Source organism: Euprymna scolopes, chromosome 13 (assembly GCF_053919585.1).
Source record: "Euprymna scolopes isolate OS-2025 chromosome 13, ASM5391958v1, whole genome shotgun sequence".
Lineage (NCBI taxonomy): Eukaryota > Metazoa > Mollusca > Cephalopoda > Sepiida > Sepiolidae > Euprymna > Euprymna scolopes.
The window spans coordinates 128,259,132-128,283,013 of record NC_136494.1 but is presented as its reverse complement, the minus strand read 5'-3'; the positions used below and the strand labels follow the sequence as shown (position 1 = coordinate 128,283,013).

Below are 23,882 nucleotides of genomic sequence, written 5' to 3'. Positions count from 1 at the left end.
TTCGACTGGAACCCTTATTTAATCCTTGGAGTAGTGTGTTCTTGTTCCACTAACCATGACTAAGTAATTCGCAATTGTATTTTTAGTACCACCCACACTGAGGATTGAACCATCAACCTTCAGAAAAGTGCAACTTATAACTGAATTTTACCAAGAACTTTAGCATTGGGTCCCTGCAGAAAATTCTAGTATAAATTTTGGAAGCCTTATACCTATTATTTTTTTTTTTTAGATGTACCATCCTACTATTTATCTCCATACATTAATACAGATTACTGTACATATGGGTATCTTACTAGTGTATATATATATATAACTACTTAATTTACTCACATAAAATTAATATACAAAAGTATAGATTTATGCGTAAACTTTAAGTATTTACTTCAAAAGTGCTCAATACGTAGGTAGAGCTAGTTAGTAATTTATAAAATATATATGGCGATTAAGCTACACTGATTACTAGCAGGCTGCCTGTTTATTAACTGTCGTCTGCTGCATTGGCTGAGCATTTCGCCATATTTTTGTGGTTTATGTAAACCACCGGATTATACTGATGCAATATCCACAAAAAACAAAACAACAACAACAACAAAAAAAAACAGGTCATTCTCTGCTAAGTATCATCTGCTAATTAACACCAAATCAATCTTTTCTTTTTGTACTGAACTGAATCATGAGAAAATACTTTCCATTTCCAATTCAAACAATATTAAATTTAAACAATATTAAATTCAAACAATATTAAATTTAAATAATATTAAATTCGAACAATACTAAATTCAAACAATATTAAATTCGGACAATATTAAATGCAAACAATATTAAATTTAAATAATATTAAATTCAAACAATATTAAATTCAAATAATATTAAATTCAAACAATATTAAATTCAAACAATATTAAATTCAAACAATATTAAATTCAAACAATATTAAATTCAAACAATATTAAATTCAAACTATATTAAATTTAACAATATTAAATTCAAACAATGAAATGATTACCATAAAAATGTGCATCTGTGAAAGCTTTTCGCACATTTGATCTCCAACACAAGATCTCAGCAAATCATAACGATCATTTCTGTAAAGACATCCAAAACAAAAGTAATTTGTCAGAAAATAAAAAAGAAAAGACATTTTTAAATTCTAACACAATTTTCTAATATACATAATTATCTTTTCAGATATTCAAAGTTTGTCATTGATAGCATTAAGTCTGATGAATCAATATTTGATTCTGACTAGCCAATTTTACTTTTTTTTGCCTTGGTTCAATTTTTTGTTTGCTTGTTACAAAAATGTATTTTGCTTCTCTTTCTTTTGAATAATGCAGTTTGGAACATTTTTTCACTGATCACCTTCATATCTTCAGTTGTTTATAGTTTTGATATATTTTTTCTGCATTTGCATATCTATGACACATTTAATGTAAACAATTACGTATGTTTACAAAATATGTTAAATAATACATGTTATTTGTATAATAACAAAAACAAAAAAAGTTGTTTTGGAATTCCCTTCCGGCTCCCTTGACTGTAGCAACATGTAGAAATTTAAATGTAATATAAATAAATATCTTGCTACACAATTACCCATACAGTATGCTCCTATGAATCTGGCATCTGATCACAGAAACCCATTACATCTCAGTCAATATGTCTTATTTATGATGAATATAAATAAATTAGAACATATTTTTTAAATTAATAAGAGGAACACAGTTAAGTTTTAAAAAATTTTCCTCAACTCCAAATTATTCAGAAAAATAAAATGGCATTTCCATTTCATTTTATTCTAACATGAAAAATGAAAAACTAAATTCAAATTAAGAATTTGGATGTTAATAACTCCCTCCCCCCCCCGCCCCATAAAAGAACAAAATTAAAGAAAAATCCTCATGATGGACCCGTAATGCACCAAAAATCATGTAAATTGATTAAATAGTTTTTATTTATTTTTACTTAACTTCACCCCAAACAAGACATATCGCCACTTGGACGTAAGGGGCTACTAATGCCTAAGAAAGATTAACAAGATGTTGGTTTACATTACATTTAAACTTTTGCATATCAGTACAGTCAGAGAAGCAGGTAGCAGGAAAGGAATTCCAAAGTCTAGCTATTTGAGGAAAGAAGCTATTAGAATAGTTTTTATAAAGAAAATCATTTTTAAGCAATTCTGAGTGTTGCCGATGCCCCTCTCCCCATATAAAGAACGGCTTTCTAAAATCTTGCAAAAGTTTGAATTATTAGGAATCATCTTCCTTAGCATGCAAAATGGCATCCAGAGTTTGACAATCATTGTTTAGTCATACAATTTGATTTTCCTTTTTTAAATAAAACTTTTTGATTAATTTATATGATTTTTGATGCATGATATTTTTTTTCTGTCACAGGTAAGTATACCATAAAGATTGTTCTTTATTTTTGGTATTTTTGTTTTTTCATGGGAGGTGGGTGGGTTATGGATTTGCACCAAAATTTGATTTAAGATATTTTTGTTTCTTCAAAGTTTTTTGTACTGTGTTGAACTTTCGATGGCTGTTAGGTGTTTTATTTTATGTTTTTTTAAAATTCAATTCAATTTATTCAGCATAGGTTAAAACATTATATGTTTTGTTGCCGTTAAGGAGGTAGGAGGAGAAAAAAAAAAGTAAAGTGAATAAAGAGGGAGGGAGTCGCGCTCCGAATTTAGATGGTCAGAAATACAGTTGACCAGCACCTGTCCAACTTCGTCTTGAACTGATTCGTTGTTGGTGCAGTGACAACTTCAAGCAGCAGTCTATTCCAGGAAGCCGATATGCAGATTGAAAATGCAGCTTTGCATCAGTTTAGTCGAAATCTCCAATGGAACAGCTTCAGGTTGTGTCCTTTCAGTCCACGTTCGGTAAAAGGTATATTATTTAAAGGTTAGACACAATGCCAGGTGTGGTTTTAAGAAGTTAGTGTGTGGAGATAAAAACACTTTAGCCTACAAAAAAATACCTGAGCAGCCCTGACAGCATTCAGCAATAAACTAACCTTTTCTCAGAAGAAAGTTAAAGACTGGGAGAATGGACCTCCTGGATGAAGGGAAGATGAATGACACATGCTGAATTGTTAAGCATGGATTGCACAATTCCTAACTACTCCTCTCCTGATTGATCCCAGTGGCAAAGAGAAGTCCCGGACGACTGGAAATAATGTTGAGATAAGCAGAGAGCACATACGGCACCTAGTATTCCTAAGCAGTCACTCATTTTAGTATTGACCAGGCTCAACGATGCTTAACTTTGGTGATGTGTCAATGTCATTATGCTGTATGTTAGAAGGACCTCCTAGGACTGAACAGAACTTTAACTCAGTCTAACAGTAACAAAGCCTCCATCAAAGTGAAGAACGCTGTATCATGATACTATATATAATATTTAACATATATTGATGCAACTATTTTTGTTTTTAAACTTTATTTAAGTTATAGGGATACAATTACACCATGAATAGAGTTGTGGAACACAATACTATGGGGCTGTTTCCCAGTTGACTATAAGATGGTCATTTTCAAATTGAATGAAAATAAGTTTTATTGCGTTGTCCTCTTAAATAATCAAATCTTTCCAATTTCCACAATTATTGATAAACATTGTGTTATCTCGCTGGCCACCTGACAATCATTGACCCTCTATCCTCAAGTGGCCATTTAGCCTCGATAAGTAGTGACTTTCTGGTAAAAAGAAAAACAAGAAAAAAAGTTTACAGATTTATACCTAGGTTCAAAATTATCTTCCGTACTATCATCAGGCAAAATGTCAGTGACGTCAAGATACAACTGAAAAGAAAAGGTAAAGATTTTAATTGGTTAAAATTTAAAAAAAAAGAATGTGTTTGAATGTACACAATTTAAAAATAACACGAAAAAGTACAAACATTTATACTTTTTTTTTCTTTCAAGAAATTAATTTCATTTGACAAAGAATTGATCACAATAATAAATATTGTAAGATAGTAATTATTTCCCCCACATGTTAGGTAGAGAAGACACTAGAGTCGGAAAGTGATATTAAAAAGTCAGTGCCCCCTGGCATTCTCTGGTAAGGGCACCTTAAGCAATTAGCAGTAAACTAACTCAAAGAAAGAAGGCAAAGCCTAGGAAGGTGATCTCCTAGAACTGCACAAGATCAGTATCATATAGCAATAAACAGGGAAAAGTTCATTACAAGACTGGTCTAGACTCTATTGATTTTTAGTGTCAAGGTAAAAACTCCAACAGCACTGAGACACCAGATAAGTATATAACTTAAGATTAATAATAAAAAAATGTTGACAAGTGCAATTAATCATTTATTTATCCAAAAACAATCATTAATCAAAAACAAAATCAAAACAACAGGTGCAACCTTGAAAAAAAAAAAAAAAAAAAAAAAAAGAAAAGAAAGAAAAAAAGAAAAAATGCTTATTTTAAAATGAACAAAATAAAAAATAACATTATGCATAAATTATTGAAAAATTTTAACGAAAATATTTTTGGTTGTCTTCATAAAATTAGTGGTTCTCCATTTATAGAAATGGATTATATAGTAAATATTGGAATTTCAGACAAATTATTATGAATTTTATTTTTTTTATCGAAATTCTGTGTGGGTGATATCCAAAATTAGTTAATTCAGTTCACAAGGTTTGGAATAAAGAAAGAAAACAACAAAGAGAAAAAATGAGACTTGTACATGATTCAAACCTCAAAAAAGAAAGAGTATGTGTTGCAGGTGACAGGTGAGTTATTTGCACAAATTCAGCCTTCACTTCAGCTTTTGGATGCATTAACCAAGGCGACACCCACAACAAATTTGATTGTAGTTTGACTCCACACTTTCTTCTGTTCTGCAACCTATCTCTAACTGATGTGATGTTGGTAGTTTTTTTTATAAATACTATAACGGCATGTGTTCTTCAGAATTGTTTGATCTATTTCCTGCTTTTCTTGTTTGACTGGTGGTCTCCATCAATTCACTGTTTTAATACCTCATCGTTATACAGCTTCTTATTCCAGTAGTTTCCAATTTCCAAGAACTGCAAGGTTGTGGAACTCTCTTCCTGCTCACTGTTTCCTTCTACCTACAGACTTAGTCTTTTTAAGACTAAGGTTAATACACATCTCCTGGATTTGCGCGAATGATTTTCCGTTTGTTAGCTCCTTCCACTAAGTGGTTTCATGCCTTGTTGAGAGCAATTTCCATTAAAAAAATACTCCTTTCCTGTATGGGTCATTTTTTTTCTTTGCCGTTTTTTTTTTTTTGTTCATTCCTAGCTTCATAAACTAAAATTAACCACTTATTTAAGGATATTATCCACAAAAAGTGTTAAAAAAAACAAAAAAGATTCTAAAAACTTTAAATTTCAGTCATTTTTTATTTATGAAACACATGTATTTCCTTATTAGGCATAAATAAAGATACAAACAATTTTATTATTCAAATGTAATATAGAAAATCTCAAGATGGAGGAATTTACAAAAGATAAAAAAATGAAGTTGCAAAAAATATTTAGAAACTCACATATTGACTGAGTGGAGTAAATTTAGCTGTAAGCGCTTTGAGGACCTCTTGTGCCATAAAGCCCCCTAATACGGCACAAAGTGGGGCAAAACAACCACGACACGTGAAGGACAATTTCAAAATTAAATCATCATCAATTTCGCACTAAAATTAAAAAAAAAAAAGAATAATCACATAAAAACTTATAAAATCAAAGAGGTTAGGGTTAAAATTGGAAATTTAGAACAAACGAACAAAAAATCAATGTTTATACAATTCTTTAATGGCTAAAATTGATTCAATGTTCAATCAAAAATCTTTTTTAGTTTTAGAATTTCTGTGAAACTAGTGTTCAATCCTAAAATCAAGCCAGATCGAAGATATAATACCTCCTTGCTTAAACAGTCAGTATTATAAGGTAAGTGGAGTAATAGGAGGAAATAAATGTCACCTTACCCTATATCTCGGTGTATTAGCTAATGGAAAAGGAGCCTTAGGGTTGTCCTTGACTATGGTTAACCATTTTACATTTCACTTTACAACTACCACTTGTTTAGCATTTGTGTTGCAGTGTGTAAGAAGGTAAACATGAATAAAAAACAGATTCTTTTAAATTATTTCATTTATTCAAAGAATTATCAATTTAGAATCGCGACTTCCAGAAACTGGCCACTACTTTTGACCTAACCTGTATAGAAAAAGACAACCAATTCTTGAAGTTCCAATACCTTACATCATTGAATTGCAAATGCCAATAAGCTGATTTCTTATCACTTTGAATCAGCAAGCGACAATATTATCTGTTGCTTATATCTCTTTAAGACATCAGTTTTACCATTTTCTCAATTCAACCCTTAAATGTTCTTGTTTTCTTCAACCATTGCACGGAACATGTTACTAGCAGGCTACCTGGCATTGCCTGATCGTAAAGTATGCTTAAATATGATATTTTAATTTATGCATATTTTCTATTTATTATTATTATCTATTGATTATTATGTTGTACCCAATATATAATAATGATTTCAAAAATAAAAAAAGACTTGGATGCCACCATCAGTTAGAATCGAAACCAAAACATTTAGCGCTTCCACTTTTGTTGTTACCATTTGAGCCATCATCAGACGGATAAGAAGTAATTACAAATGAACCAACTTTAATATATATGTATATTTCCGCATGCATACAAGAGCACTTTTGACATGCCTACCAAGTTCCAATTTTTTAAAAAATTTTGATCCCTTAGTAATTATTTTTACTAGTTATATATCCATCCATCCATAGCCTTGAGCCCCTAAGGGGCATAGGCCATCTACAACTTTGTAGATGCTTTTGTAACAACTGAGTTCTTTTTACGGGGTAAGGATGCTGGCTCCACGCCCAACCTTACCAGAAGGTACTGGTTATATATATATATATATATATATATATATATATATATATATATATATAAAACAACGGTTCCCAAAAAATGCAATTATTTGACCCGCTTTGCATCGCTCTGCAACCTTGTGTCTTGGAGGAGATGAAGTTTGAAAAAAAATGAAGACAGACATGGTGAGTTTTATATATATACAGATTAATGCAATATTAATATGCAGGTTATATTTTGTTCAATATTTTATCTGATACTCCTCACCCACCCAATTCTACTGCAATTCCATTTCTTTTTAAACCAATTTTTTAAAATTCAACCAATTCCATTTTTTTTTTTGTTGTTATTGCTCTTTTTAATCTGTGCTGCAATTTGTTCTAAAAACATTTTACTATACCCCCCCCCCCCGAAAAAAAATTATTCAATTGGTTAAAAGATTTAATTTTTGAAATTTGCTTTAACAATAAATTCCCAGATTGAGAAGAAATACTGGATGACTGTTGAGGATAGTCCATATTATTTGGCTTCTTTGGACTTTTGTTCTCATCCTGAATATTGTTTGCATAATGTTTCGGTTGATATAACCTCCGATCTTCTTCAAGTATATTTTGTTGAACTCAAGAATCTGCATGGAATTTCAAATGGAACCCTTTATTTTAATCCATGAGGATAACCTGCTCTTGTTCCATCAGTCATAATCAGGTAGAAGTCCAAAGTAATTCTCAACTGTATTTTTGGGGTGCCCGCACTGAGAATTAAACCTTCAACCTCCAAGAGTGTAAATTTCAGATCCGTGATGCAATGATTAGAGTATTTGATAAAATTCAAGTGTAAACTTACACTTCTGGAGATTGAAGGTTCAATCCTCAGTGTGGGCAACCCAAAAATACAATTGTGAATTACTTAGGACGACTACGCAGTCATGGCTGATGGAATAAGAACATACCACTCCCTGTGGATTAAATAAATGGTTCTATTTGAAATTCCATACAGATTCTTGAGTTCGACAAGATACTCCTCAAGAAGGTCGGAGGTTACATCGATAGAAACATTGTGAAAATAACGCTCAAGATGAGAACTGTAGTCCAGAGAATCTAAATAATATGAATAACCAATACTCATCTCAAATATTAAGAAACGTAATACGGTGAGGATAGGTTTTTTATATTGTTGTATGCTTATTACAAAGAAGTTGTTACAAAGAAGTTGTTATTGCATAAAATTAAAATACAGTAACAGTCGGTGAGTCTTCCGTCTAGAAGTGATGTTAGGTATGCATCTAACAATATCAAATCTGAAAAATGTGTTGAGAATATTACCTGTGAAGGAGACATTTCGGAGCTGATCTTTTTTGCCAGACTCAATAATACCTGTGCATCGTCCATAGATCTAGAAAACAACAAAGAGAGAATAACATTGGAAAAGTGCATTTTGATTAAACTTTTTATGAAAAGAAAAAATAACATTTATGACCGGAATTATGATATAGATGATAAAAAAATATTTATTGTTAATTTTGAATGGCGACATACTGAATGTAAGCAATGGACAGTTGCAATCAGGAGGTATCTGGTATCTGCCCAGATACTGAATTAATACGTACAAGACATGTTTGAATCAATTCCCACTTTATGCCGTTATATTAATTTATTTATGACAGAACAAATTAGTTCAACCCGGTCATAAAGGGTAAATATGGAGGTAGCCATAATATAATCATTGAAAAATATGGTGAAAGCATTGTCAATTTTTATTTTTATTAAAAATTTTTTTTTTGGCATAACTTGATTTTATACTTTAATCAAAAGAATAACCCAGAAAGTACCTGGCTTCAATGCAATCTGCTATCTGCATTAGAATTCGATATATCCTAAGATGAAGAAGTGTTGCCCAAGCATCATTTCTTGCATTGACAAATTTCAAAATCACCTTTGCAATCTAGTGGGGAATGATTTCTTCTCACACACGAGTATTTCTTTATTCTATCAGTATTTTCATGAAAGGTGCTCAACTGAGCTGCAATCTCTGCTTCCTCCATGTAAGACATTTGCAATAAGAATGAGTTTTTCTATCACAACTGCAAAGAATTTTCCTTTCATCATCCATCTGCCTAACACGCATGATTACAAAAAATTGGAAGGTTCAACTTATAGACAGGGGTGATAAGAACTGACCAATCAAATGGAATAATGCTCTACTATCGACCAATCAGAAACCAGAATCACTGTATAAAATATACTGGATCTTTTAGAATTCCCACATAATTTTTTGTATCCACGCAAGAAGGAATTTTGCTCTAAGTCTGAAAACTTTTATAATTCAAGACTTCTATAGATTGGTTGTCATTCATGAAAGTCTAACCGGATTTCCATGAATTGGGTTTATTGTTAAAACACTTTCCATCAGTTGAACACATTGCCATAGGATTGCTTCCTCAAGTGCTACAAAGCATCTTCAAAGCCAACATCAATAAATACTCATCATGAACAGTTCCTATAAGTCAGTAAATTTTATTCATCAGTTTCAAGCCTCTCATAGTATTCATCATCATTTAACTGCCAATCCATCTCATTAATTAATCACTTCCAGCCTTGATAAATGGTGATTCATTTGTTAAAAAATGTATAATTTTTAGTTTTTAGGGAATTTCACAGGCGGAATGGAGGAGGTTGAAACATTATCCTCGATATGGCATTAATAAACTGTAACGAAGTAATATGTTGGGATGATTAATTGGAATCGGAAATTGGAAAAAAATCGGAACTTTTGAGAGTATTGGAATCAAAAAATTTTATATAGATTTGCCAATGCCAAAATCAATTTTTTATTGTTTTTGTGTGTTTTTTGTTTTTTATTTATTTAATTTTCCCTTGCTGGTATTAATGATAAAATGAAAAAAAATTATTGATTTTAAACAACCAGTAAAACTAAAATCTATAAATTATACCTACAAGTATATCTTTTTTTGTTTCTGAAAATCTATGCACATATTATATGAGTTTTTACGGTAATCTGAAAATAAAAACATAAAATGCAACATCTCTATTACTAAATATTTAGAGATTTTAAAATAATTGAAATCAGGAAAAATATTAGAATCATCCCATCCAATTTGGGAGTAGATGTCCTTACTTCCAGGTCCACTCTGACTCAGGTAGTGATAGTACTTATCAAGATTTCATCTATGGGTTACATAGAATGTCATGCGTATTACATGAAATTGCATCTAGCACTATACACGTACATGTACATCATGAATAAATATAAGTTTGGATCGGCATTGTAATCTCAGTATGACTTCAAGAGATTTACATGCATAAGTTTTCATCTTTTCTCATATAAATAAAAAAAAAATAACGTTAGTTCATAAAATGGTGAAAATATTTTATCCCTTCCTAGTTTAGGTTAGTATATGCCCGCTGTAAGGAAACAGCGATACACAAAGTAAAAACCATTTGAGTATGAGGTGAACGTGATTATGCAAATTTAGGTGCTTTTGGGAGTCCAAAATGGCTGAATAAAAGAGACAGTTTTTTACACCATGAATAAATATAAGCTTGAACTGTCATTTTAACTACAGGAAATTTATATGCATCTTTTTTTTTTTTTTGAGGGACTGGTAGCGTTGTGATTTCTTTCATTCTTGTTTTAAATCAATAACGAACATTTAAGTCTATTCTTCTATTAAATTGATGACAAGAAATAGGACAGGTACCAGTTTACCTTATCAGCGGAAGTCTCCCGTTCTCTTTTTTGAATGCATGCACCGCAAGGAATCCCCAATGAATACTTTCAGGGGCCTGCAAAACAGATTAAAGAAAAATAAATTGATTAAAACTTAAAAAAATAAAATTTACAAGATTAAATGAAAACAAATAATTGTATTTAATTCTAATGACTTTTTTCTTATAACAAATTTCTAAAATGGCACCATCCAAATTATATCAATCAGTTGTAACACAAAAAAGGAAGGAAAAAAGCAATAAAAAAAAACAGGCAAGACAGTAATACGCAACAATCGTCTCCAAGGATTCTCCTCACCATTCATCCGCGTTCTTCTGCAGCTTCCTTTTATGCAGTTGAATGGCAAGATTTTGCACACAAGCCGCGAGACTTTCCATCACTTTGTGAGACCGCCCATTTATAAAAACTGTGGGTATCACCATTTTGATTCTTTCCTCCCTCCCCTCGACAACTTGACATACTTAATTAATGGTAAGGTATAATTTTCCCTACAATATTAATCCTAATTCTACAAGACAAAGTGAATAGTGTTACAATATTGATTGGCCGTGCGTAAGACTGGAACGATTCTGTGTGCATAACCAAAGTTAAGTAAGTAAAGTTACTTTCTAAACCTAAGAGTTTTTTTTTTTTTGTACTCACCTTCACACCAAACAAGGAACATCGCCACTTGGACGTAAGGAGCTACTAATTGGGACCATGCCTAAGAAAGTTTAACAAGATGTTTGTTTACATTACATTTGAACTTGAAGCAGGTAGCAGGAAGAGAATTCTAAAGTCTAGTTGTTTGAGGAAAGAAGCTATTAAGCTTTCTGGCATTTAGGGACCTCAACAGTAAAGGGGTGTGATTTTGTTGCTAAGCGGGTTTGTTGGGAATATGTATGTCGAAGGGGCACAAGTGCAACGAGTTCATCAGAGCACATTCCATAAAAAAACTTATAAAATAGACACAGGGATGCAACATTGGAGCCTATTAGATTGGACTCTGTTTTGGCCCCTATCCAAAAGGGAGAGACATACAAGTGTTTATTCCTTATTTTTGGTGTTCAACAGAACAGATAATCTGAATCATCCCAGTAAAAGGATGCTAGACTGTCATGAGTTATACTCCTCAGCAAGGCTGCTACTCATTTATATAACTAGTTGGAGTGTTTTGCTTTCAGCACCTGATATTTTGTCAACCATGGCCGAGTAGAACTCTTATGTAATTCGTAATTATATTCTTAGTATCGTCTGTACTCGGGATTGAACCTTCAATCTCAAGATGACTTTTATCTATTGCATTATAAAATGAAAGCACACTGTGTCGCTGAATATATGCATTTCAGAGAAAAACATTATTACGTGTACTTACGTGTCATGCCAAAAGTTGTATAAATTCCAAACAATTACAGAAAGTGGTTCTGTAGAAAAATAATTATGAGTAAAACCAGAATTTTTCAAAGTTGTGATTTTCCACTATAAATTAACCCTTCAGAAAATCGAAAACAGGGAAAGATAACTGCGTTCTACCGTTTAAATTGCTTTGAGCAGAATCCAATGACACTATCTTTCCGGTCAGCCATTTTGTTTCTTACCAATATACCGCACACCTTTTTTTCTGAAAATCAGCTCTAGCACATCTTCTACTGGACCACTTTTGTAATTTTTGAAATTTATACTAATTTCGACATGATGCATAAGTATTTAACAATGTTTTTCCCTGAAATGCCTTTGTTTGAAAATACACAATTGGGTCGAACGACACACTATAGTAAAGTTGCATCAAAAATTCTTTATCTTTGAGAAAAGGAATCAGCTTCTGCCATTAAAAAATAGAAATTCCTACAGAAGAATGGTATTAGTGTTTCGGCTGGAGAATTATCAGAGAAACCCTTTGGTTAAGTGGTCATTCATACTCGTTCTTAAAAATGGCACTCACTGATTTTAGTCTCATAAAAGTTAATTGTTCTTGGATTGAGAACTGAAGTCTTAACAAAAACATTGTTAAAAAATATTGATTTTTTAAGGCTGCATCTATTGAGTTTATGCTCTCCTGTCCTCAGAGAAACTGTTCTTGATGGATAAAGAATGTGTCTTTGTAAATTACTTACTTGAAATCGGCTCAAATCTGGAGTAATCAAAGTTGGCTTCTTTAGTTGCTCTTCAAGGGATTCCTGATGAATAATAACAAATGAAAAAAAATTCTTTTAGTGTTTTCGGAAAGCAATCAGATAAAAATAATTTTTAGTCTTCCAATTATAAAAAAAATGAAAAGTTTTAAGTTAATATTTACTTAAATCCTGATGACTACAATGAAAAGGAGTTTATGCAAATTTTGGCATCATACAAGATTTTATAAGCATATTGAGGAGTTTGATATTTCTAAGAATTTAGTGGCAAAAAAATTAGGGGTTAAAAAATAAGACATAAAAGTATTTGAAGTAACAAAGAATGTGTCTATTTATAATTTTTTTAAATATAAATATTGCAACTTTAAAAAATTAGAAAGCGGTTAAAGGTTAATCGTAAGAAATGAAGGGCTTGATCAATGCTTTAAGTTATTAAATATTAGTTTTGAGGAACTAAATCTGAAACTAGGAGTAACTCAAAACTAAACTCAATAAGAATATACAGGTAGTGAATCCCATCTCAACCACCCTGGTATATTTCTGACAGAAATTGGACTTTGCAGAGAGTAGCGGAGTAGAGAGTTTTCCATGGAGTACAGGCGCAAACGCAGACCCCACACTTTTATTATACCATCCCTATTTAAGTTGAAACATACTTATCAAAGTATTCTTATGCACATCTATATCAAAAACCCTTGTAAACGTTATTTTCTTTCATTTTTTATTTCCATACTTTGTGGACCAGGCGCGAACGCAGACCCCACAATTTTTATGAACCACTGTTCTGCCAGATCACACATACCCATTCTGATCCTCGATACATCTATCATTATATGTAATCAGTTTTAAAATAGTCAACCATATAGGAGCCTATTCATGACCACACACACACACACACAGACGTTCAGCTTTATATTATAGATGTGTGTGTGTGTATAACATCATTAGTTTTTCTACTCTATCATTATTTCCATTACAATTGTTTGATTAATCTTTGATCATTTTTTTGTAAAATACTCACAGAGATAACTCGTCAAACTAACACAATTAAAAAGAATTTTTTCCTTTTTAAGTTTTTTTTATTTTTAATTTAAGAAAAACATATTTTAAAACACAACAAAGCCACCATTTGTCCATGCATAAAGTATTGTTGCAACATCTGCCATTAGTCTTTTACACTTAGACGCGGTTCAAAAAAGAATCTCCAATCGTGCACTATCAACCAAACTCCAACTCCTGTCCCATCACCACAATGTTGCATCCTTGTGCCTGTTTTACAAATATTTTAATGGAATGTGCTCTGATGAACTCTTAGCACTTGTGCCCTCTTTACATAAATACCCCCAACTAATCCGACAAGCAGGAAAATCCCATCTCTTCACTGTAGAAATCCTTAGATATCAGAAAGCCTTCTACTCTAATAGATTCTTTCTTTCTTTGAACTGCTAAACTTTGGAATTCTCTCCTGGTCTTTTGCTTCCCTTACTATAATGACATATAGAAATTTAAATATAATGTAAACAGACATCTTGCTGCTCAATTCCCTACATAGTGTCCATATAGATATGGTTCCAAACAGTGACTCCTCATGTCCAAGTATCAATATACCTCGTTTGTGTTGAATATAAGTAAAAAAGGGCAGATGTATTGCTCTTTAGATGTTCTTGCAATAAGAACAGCATCACCTCACTGAGTCGTCATCAGGAAGGGCATTCAGCCTATAAAAATTGTGTCTCAATTTATGAAAAATATCTTCCAAATGTGTTCAACTTTAGATTGCATACTTTGAAGGGTGGAAGCTTGTGAGGAAGGTCAGGAGAGAATTTGTTGAATTTCTTAAGATGACACTTGTTGAACTTGTTTCTTAGAACACAATAGAGAGGCACACATGTCAGATTGATTGTGGGAAAGAAAATAAGATATAAATTGCTTTTAATTAAAAATGAAAATGGAACAGGTGGTGTTGGTATTTTTATGGCAAACAAATGGTTCGAGAAAATAACTGAACTTAAGTATATAATTGAATCATATTGTTGAAGTTGATGGTTAATGATAACATGCTTGTGTATCTGTTTTTGTACCACAATGTGGTTTGAGTGAAGACACAAAAGATGAGTTTTATGACAATCTTGTTGCAATAACAAGTTGATAAGAAAGTATATGATGTAGCAGGAGATTTGAATGGTCATGTTGGCAAGACCTGTGATGATTTTAAGGGTGTGGATAGTGAAAATGGATATGGTGACAGGAATACAGAAGGAGAAAGAATTTTAGAATTTGGTCTTGCAATGAACATGTTGGTAGCTAACACCTGTTTTTAGGAAAAAGAAAAATCATCTTCTTACCTATGAATCTGATACAACAAAAATTCAAGTAGGTTTTGTGTTGGTTAGGAAAAGGGATGGAAATATAATTTATGCGAAAGTATTACCTTGTGAAGAAATCATGACAAAGCATAAACTGGTTATTTGCCATTTCATGCTGAGGAAAGATCATGAAATAAAGAGAAATGTTATCCTGTGTGGAGGTAGAGTGAAGAACACATGAAACATGAGTTTAGAGATGAAGTGTTGGAGCATTTGATTACCAAATTGAGGCTGAATAAAAGAACCTCAAGCATAGGATAAAATGGTAGTGGGATGAGGAAGTTGAGAAGTGTATTAAAGAAAATCAAAAGGATCCAGTGAATAAATGGTTTAGTGAATATGGATGTGCATCTGGAGGCAAAAGGGCGGCATATAATGTAGGATGAGGAAATTGAGAAGTGTATCTAAGAAAAGGGGAGGTAAAGCAAGAAACTATTAAGGAGATTTGAATGGTCATGTTGGCAAGACCTGTGATGATTTTAAGGGCGTGGATAGTGAAAATGGGTATGGTGACAGGAATACAGAAGGAGAAAGAATTGCAATGAACATGTTGATAGCTAACACCTGTTTTTAGGGAAAAGAAAAAAACATCTTATCTATGCTGTTTTTTCATTAAAAATGACAAAGGAACAGGTGGTGTTGGTATTTTTATGACAAACAAATGGATTGAGAAAATAACATAAGTCAGTAATTGAATCATATTGTTGAAGTTGTAGGTTAATGTTCACAGCTCATATATCTGTTTCTGCACCACAATGTGGTTTCAGTGAAAATGTGAAAGATGAGTTTTATGATGAGCTTATAATAAAAACTAGTGAAGTTGATAAGTATATGATGTAGCAGGAAACTTGAATGGTCATGTTGGAAAGACCCCTGGTGATTATGAAGTTGTTCATGTAGGAAATGGATATAGTGATAAGAATGAAGAGGAGAAGAATCTTAGAATTTGATCTTGTTATTGACATGTTCATTCCAGATAAGAAAACGGAAAGTTACTATTGTAGCATTTTAATAAATGAACAGTGAATGTGCACTTGCTGCCTTTGCACGGTTTTGCCAGTGAGCGATCAAGAAACAATTCAATTAATGAAATATGTGCAATGCGTGTGTGTGGCCACTGATCTGTATTATTGCGTTGTCTAGTGGCAGTTGATCGGCTGTTTAACTTAAGCAAACACAACTCCTGCATGAAAATACAATGGCGACTTGTTGGTGGTTTCAAAGGTTTTATTGGGGAGAAAAATTCGTTCATGAGGGAGGAGACAAAAAAAAACACCTAATAAGTATCTTAATTCAAAACGAACAGACAGTCTTGATTAGATTTCTGATTTGTTGGCAAGTCTTACCTGGCTGCTTCCTCACTTCTAACGGCCTCGAAACTCTGTCCCAAACGTGATGCAATTTCTATCTCATATCATCACTTTCTAGCATGTTTTGCCTCGGATGCTAACCCTTGACCCCTCTCACCTCACTTATGTTAGATACACTGGGTCTATTTCCATTTGCTACCAGGTTGTTGTGACATGTACTTAATATAACCCTTGCCAAAATTCATACTAGTTAACCTAATCTCTAGTTACTGGCCTAGTGTCTCAATATACAATACTATTGAGCTGAAGTTTATCTGCAGCATTTATATCCTGATGATTTGTAATATTTTACTGTCTTTTATCAAAATAAATTGTTATGTGATCTCAAAGGCAGCATATTTTTTAGTTCTTATATGTATATATGTGTGTGTGTGTGTGTGTGTATGTTTACTTACATTTTAATTTTGTACGTTTTTTATTATTAAAAGTTGAGATGATTGATAAATAAGTATGATTTTTCTTTTATTTTCTTAAAATTATCAAATTTTAAAGACTTAAATATCTATTTCTTAAAAAAAAAACATCATCAAAATAATTTTTTTTTTGTCAAAAATGAAAGATGTGCAAAAAAAAAAAAAAAAAAAAAAATTTGTACTCACATGATGTCCTCTTTCTGGAGCTTTCACCTGCATAACAATTCCACCATGATCATAAGGACAAAATTCTTCGATACTTGTATCACAAATCTCAAACATATAAGGAGATAACACTAAAGAAAAACAAACAAAATCGTTTCATTGAAATATTGAGAAAACAAAATTATTACTTCCTATAATAGTTACAATGGTAAAATTAAACAACTTATGAAATCTAGTCGATATTCGAAAAACTTAACTGTAAAAAATAAAAAGACCTAGCTAACAATGAAGGTCCTTACATTCCAGGCTTGTCTGGTTTATCAATTATTTCGGCACTTGTACAGTTTAATCAAGATATTAAAAAATGAAAATATTGAAAAAAGGTAATATTGTATGTATCCGTTTTGAACTGAAGATCTCCCCCAAAAAAATTTCACTTAATTTGATCGAGTAGTTTTTTTTTACAGCAGAAAAATATGTTTTTATGACAGCACGTTGAAGGCAGACATCTTGGATTTAAAAAAAAATTTGTTTGGATGTTAGAAACGCCATGGGGAGATAACTCCATGTAAAGCGCCGACACTCCCTCCCCATCTTTAATAACTAGCTTTTCTTCCTAAAAATCAGACCTTTTGCTTGGTATCATAACAAATTGTTTTTTCGCTGTAAAACAAAAACTACTTGATGAAATTAAGTAAAAAAATTTTCAGAGAACTTCATTCCATAATGGATACGTACAATTTAAACTTTTTTTTTCAATATTTTCATTTTTTAATGTCTTGATTAAACTGTACAAGTACCATTATTTCTATTACAAGATTAGTGTGTATGTGTGTGTGTGTGTGTATATATATATATATATGTATATATATATATATGTATATATATATATATATATATATATATATACATATATTTTCGAAAAAACATGTAAAACGTTTTTTTCAAAAGCACAAAATTTTCGATTGATCCTTTGGTCTTCTTCAGTGTGAATGATAGAAACATGAGTGCAGGGTTAGCAGCAGGAGGGGCACGGGTATAGCCAATGAGGTTAAGATGTATCTGAATATGACCATCCCAATATTTTTGCAATGGAATGGTCAGCAACTTGTGTGGCCTTTATTCAAAACCAAGTCTTTCATAAACTGTTGAAGTGAACACCCATGCACCTCTATGTACACACTCACATATTTAAACATACATTACCACACATGCTTCTACACATAACTGTACACACACAGAATACGCACACGCACATTCATACACCTCGAGAATGGTGAACAGATAAGTAGAAAGTTCTGATCAAAAGCTGGTAATTCTCATTGGAATCAAACTTTTTATGGTTCTAGGTATGAAATGGGATGAAAGAGTAACGTCTTTTTATATATATATATATATATATATATATATATATATATGGATTACTAGGAAGGGGGTGAGGGGCAAACAAATCAGAAATTGAAAAATATTTTAAATTTTCACATCATCGAATAGCATTTTCTACTGAGAATTGCCTTTAGAATCATTTTTTTTTAATTTATTTACATCTTTTAGGTGTTATCTCTTTGTAAAAGAGATAACACCTGGAAAATGTAAATAAATTAATCAATTTACGTGATTTTTTAAATATGACATCTTCCTTCCGTGACCAATACGTACATCATAAAATTTTTTCTATTTTTATCTTTTGTTTAGGGGGTTGCACCGAAATTTCATAGGCGGTCAGCAAATGAAATTCCAGTTTTGCAGCAAAATTACAAGAGCAGAAATCCATTTCAAAACAGATTTGGTTGCCTCAAAACTAATAAGAATACCTTTGTTCGATTTGTCAAAGAATTGGAACTCACCATTTACAGTGCACCTCTTGCCATTGAGAGCTGCCATTCCTTTAATTTCTTTAAAGGTCACAATGTCACCAGTTTGGAGATGATGCATTCGATTCTCCAGGCAAGTGACAACACCGGGATTCGCCTGCAGAAAAGAACAAGAGAAATACATATGTATTACACACAGACAATGGAAGAAATGAAAATATTTTATGTTAATTTCAGAAATTTTTGTTTTTCAAATCATTAACAAAGCATATGTTCAGACATTAATAATTAATAGCAGGGTTATTCGGCTTTGCCTGGAGCAAAAATGTAGCATACAACAGTCATTCTAAAAGGCCTCCTATCTTTTAACTAAAAAACTAAAACATTGAAGCGCTACGAAGACAGGAGTGGTACCATTAAAACAAGCAACCTTTTGTGCTCCAGAATTTATTTTTCTACATAGTCACCATCATTCTCAATGCCCTTTTGCCAGCCTCCTTTGATGCATCAGTCGTAAAAATCCAGAGTGTGCTTTGTCACTCACAGCTCTGTCGCCACTCTAAAATCAACGAACCCATCTCCTAATTGTGCTGTTATCAATTACATCAGCTTTATCAATGTTCAACAGACGCCAATGAATTTCGATTGGTTCAATATTTTTCTGCATGGAGGAATTCAGTAATGCATCTCTGCTTCTGGCACACGTCCATGACAAAGGTTTCTTCTTTAGAGTCACAAATTGTCAATATCTGCAACAGAGAGATGTAAATTTCGGGTCATGAATCCATGTTCAGTCATTGTAACGATCCAATTTGCAATCCTCTCTGATACATCTGGGTGGAATAAGAAATAGGAAGCATTACATTCGGAATACCCCTCGTATTTCTATTAAAGCTTCTTTCTCCATTTTTCTTTTTCCATATTCTCCCCAATACCCTCTTTCTTCTCTGCCCAACTCATTCCTCTCCAGCTGAACATACACCCATACAACTCACCTTTATATAATAGATTCCTTGTCAAATAAGTTGGCATTTTCTTTCCAAATTTGTACATAATAACACGATGAGCTCACTCTAGTTGACTCCCAGCAAAAAAATAATTTTTTCTAAATTTTAGACATTATACATCCAGGGCAATGCAGGTCAAGACAACACCAACTTTGTGGTGCTCCACTTTTATTTTCAAATTTTTTAGCTAGACATAAAACACATATGCACAAACAATTACCCTTTATATAATAGATAAGAGGCTAAGAGTTGAATTTGTAGTGCATGTTTATTTTGTAAATTCATTTTTATATTGAATGCATCAATGGATTAAATTACCCTGCAAAAAAAAAAAAAAAAGGATAAATCCCTCGCCCCTAATTAATAAAAAAAAAAAGAAAAAAAGAAATTGAGGGTTGGTGTGAAAAGAAAAGCATTAGCTATGCATATTTGTGTATGCCTGGGAGGGGGGCATATGGGGGTATATTTTTGTGTCAATAAATAGAATGATTACCAAAATATCCATCATATTATTTTGTTGATATAGAATGTATTGGTATTCACGATTTTAAGAATTAAAAAGTAAAATGTAATTTTTATTTTTTTTTGCCGAATAAATTAATGTTAATAAATCCAAAAGTTAAAAAATGTAATTTTCAGTTTTAACAGTTTTTGAAGTTGAGTAAATCCTGAAAAATATATGGAAGCACAAAGGTGTAAGAATAGGTGAAGTAGTAGTATCTGTTTTGCATATGCAAAATATATTTTTAGTAAACTAAACATTCTACTCTGTTTAGTGAAAATTTTAGCATTATATATTAATAATAATAATAATAATAATAATATATATATATACACTACTAGTACTAGCGGGGAGCACCCGGCTTTGCCTGGACATAAAATACTCTTAAATATGATATTTTAATTTGTCCAGATTTTGTATATATCATTATAGTCGTGATTTCAAAAATAAAAAAAAAGGTATTTGTGTGCCATCAGCTAGAATTGAAACCGAAACCAAAACTGTAGCATTCAAAGCTGGTGACGTTACCACTGTATCAACATGCCACATATATGAACTGATTAAAAATAAACTAAAATGAATGTACAAAATGTATAACGATTTTTTCAATTTTGACCCATTTTTGGCTCATTAAAACTTATTTTAATCAGCTGAAGATCCATAAAAGAACGGTAAAAAAAAAAAAAAAATCCAGTCATTTAAGGCCCCCAGTGCCGCTCTGCGACTTTTAGTTTTGGAAGAGATAGTTTGAAAATATGGAGACAGACAGACAGACAGACATATAACCTTTTATATATTAGATTAATATATTATTTATAACATTTTTACATTGAAAAGAATTCTTCAAATCAAACAATAAATGACAATAAATAAATTTTGATTTTTGTTGTAAGGAATTGATGGAAAAGATAATTTACCTTTGTGATGTTTGCAATAAATACTTCCTTCGGTTCCTCTCCGTTCGTATCAACAATATCAAATTCATTACCAAAGTCAGAGAAAGTTCCGCAGAAAACACCAAACACATCACCAGATATAAACTGAAAAATTTGTCAGAAAAATCAAGGCATAAAAACATAAAATGATTCTAACACTAAAAACATAAAATGATTCTAACACAAAAAACATAAAATGATTCTAACACAAAAAACATAAAATGATTCTAACACAAAAAACATAAAATGATTCTAACACTAAAAACATAAAATGATTCTAACACTAAAAACTGGGCAACATCAAGTATTCCTTCCATGTCTACTCATAAGAATATAAGATACACATATTGTCATCTATTATTTTATAAATGTAGACTTGGCTTAGTGGGGGATGCCCTTTTCTCTTCCCTGCAACCTCTCTCCCACAGAAGAGATGTTGCAAGCCTGTCTTTGTTTTATCGCTATTTCCATGGCAGGTGCTCGTCTGAGCTCCAATCCCTCGTCCCCCCCCCTCGCCAATCTTTCATGAGAAACACCCGTCTGGCTGAAACTACTGTCAATAATTTTCCCCACTCTTTATCTGTGCCTAAATCAAAACGTAGATTCCATGAGCAAAGCTTCTTTCTTAGAACTGCACGCCAGTGGAACTCTCTGCCGCTTGCCTGTTTCCCACCTGACTACAACTTGGATGTCTTCAAGTCCAACATAAACAAACTCCTGACAAACCGCCCCCTTAAGTAAGGCACTCTATCAAAACCCCCAATACTAATGATTACTACAATACTATCTCATTGATTACTGTACACGCAATAACCCTTATCCCTGAGTGACCTTCGGGCCTTGATAAGTGGTGACCCCCATGTAAAAAAAAAAAAAAAAAAGTATCTATAATTTGATATTTTTCAATACATCTGAAAACATGATAAACATTATATTAGATACATGCAGCCGTATATACTTTTCCAATTTTCTGTCTTTTTACTTTTGTTTGTTTATTTGGAATTTGTGGCTTACAGTCACACACTTAGTCCTTTTTTTTTTTTTTTTTACATGGGGGTCACCACTTATCAAGGCCCGGAGGCCACTCAGGGATAAGGGTTATTGCGTGTACAGTAATTAATGAGATAGTATTGTAGTAATCATTAGTATTGGAGGTTTGATAGTGTGTCTTACTTAAGGGGAGTGGTTTAACTGGAATTTGTTTATGTTGGATTTGAAGTCCTTTGGTTTCTCTTCCATCTCCCCTAACCGGATTTTTGATCTAGCTTTAACCCTTTACCACCAAATTGTACTTTCAAGTCGCCTTTCACAAATAGGAAATATTTCTTACTCTTATGGCTGGTCTTCAAAGTACAGGTCTATGCATGGTTCAACAAGTGAGTGAGGGGTTTATGTTTGTGCCTCAGCTGTACGCTAACTTCAGTCACTTATGGGTTTCATGGTTAAAAAATTTACTTATAATATAAAAAAAAACATTCTGGCGGTAAAGGGTTAAGCAGTTGCAACACTATTAACCTCCCCACCTTCATTTCTCCTCTACCCAACTTACTTTTCTATTTCATGTTGTTCTTTCTTATAGGATTAAACATATGCGACACGCCATTATTGTGTTTAATCATCGGACACTTTTCCATGGTATCTGAAGTAGCATTGAGCATCTTTTTTTTTATCATATAACAATACAGTGCTTGTGTAGATTGGTGATGTTTTAAACCAACGCATTTCAAGTGAAAACATCACGTACTTACATGCCGTGTTGAGATTAGTATAAATGCCAAAAATTCAAAAGAACGTTCCAGTAGAAGATGTGCTAGTATTTTTAACAAAAAAATCATCAACAATTAGGTTCTAAGATTTTTTTTTGTTTAAAAATGGCAAACATTTAACTTAAATCAAGGGAGATAAGTAAGTTTGTCATACTGAATTGGTCGCACAACTCTTCCACATTAAAACATACAATAAAACCTGATAATTCGATAAATTTTATTTTTTACTTGTAATTATTTTTTAACTGTCTCATTTGTTGTAATTTTTGGAATTTAGACTAATTTCGCCATGACACGTAAGTATGTAACAATTAGTGGGGGGAGGGGGGGGGGCGATTCCAATATTTTTTTTCAATTCCGATACAATTACCGATTCTGTATTAAATTCCCGATTCTGATTCTTTATAAATTTCTAAACATTCAACTATAGAGATGTTATTTTCCTTGATTACTATAAAAATGCAGGCTAAATTTGGAGATATTTTCTTAAACATGAAAAATACACTTGTGGAGGATCATTTATCGAATTTTAGTTTTATTAGTAGTTATAAATCAATAAATATTTATTATTTTATAATTTTTACCAGCAAAGGAAAAGTTTACTTTAAACACATTCAAATAAAAAAAAATAAAAAATTAAAAGAATCATTTTGGCATCAGAAAATATGTATAAATTTTTCCGATTCCGATACCCCCAAATATTCTGATTCTGGATTCCGATTAATCGCCCCAACACCAGTAATAATGTTTTCACCTGAAATGTGTTGGTTTAAAAAAATCACCAATCTACATAAGCAT

At 32.1% G+C, this 23,882-nt stretch overlaps 1 protein-coding gene across 5 annotated transcripts in view; it reads right to left on the bottom strand.

The window, feature by feature from the left end:
• LOC145292185 (ubiquitin-like modifier-activating enzyme 6) overlaps window positions 1–23,882 on the bottom strand; it is a 577,203-nt gene that overhangs the window by 48,739 nt on the left and 504,582 nt on the right. For all 5 annotated transcript variants that reach the window (XM_080138474.1, XM_080138476.1, XM_080138473.1 and 2 more), the window contains 9 exons: window positions 21,301–21,423; window positions 18,908–19,031; window positions 17,082–17,191; window positions 12,729–12,791; window positions 10,615–10,691; window positions 8,211–8,280; window positions 5,538–5,681; window positions 3,753–3,814; window positions 1,010–1,088 (listed from right to left, as the gene is read on the bottom strand). In XM_080138474.1, coding sequence (XP_079994600.1) covers window positions 1,010–1,088; window positions 3,753–3,814; window positions 5,538–5,681; window positions 8,211–8,280; window positions 10,615–10,691; window positions 12,729–12,791; window positions 17,082–17,191; window positions 18,908–19,031; window positions 21,301–21,423 — 852 coding nt within the window. The remainder of the gene's footprint in view (window positions 1–1,009; window positions 1,089–3,752; window positions 3,815–5,537; window positions 5,682–8,210; window positions 8,281–10,614; window positions 10,692–12,728; window positions 12,792–17,081; window positions 17,192–18,907; window positions 19,032–21,300; window positions 21,424–23,882) is intronic.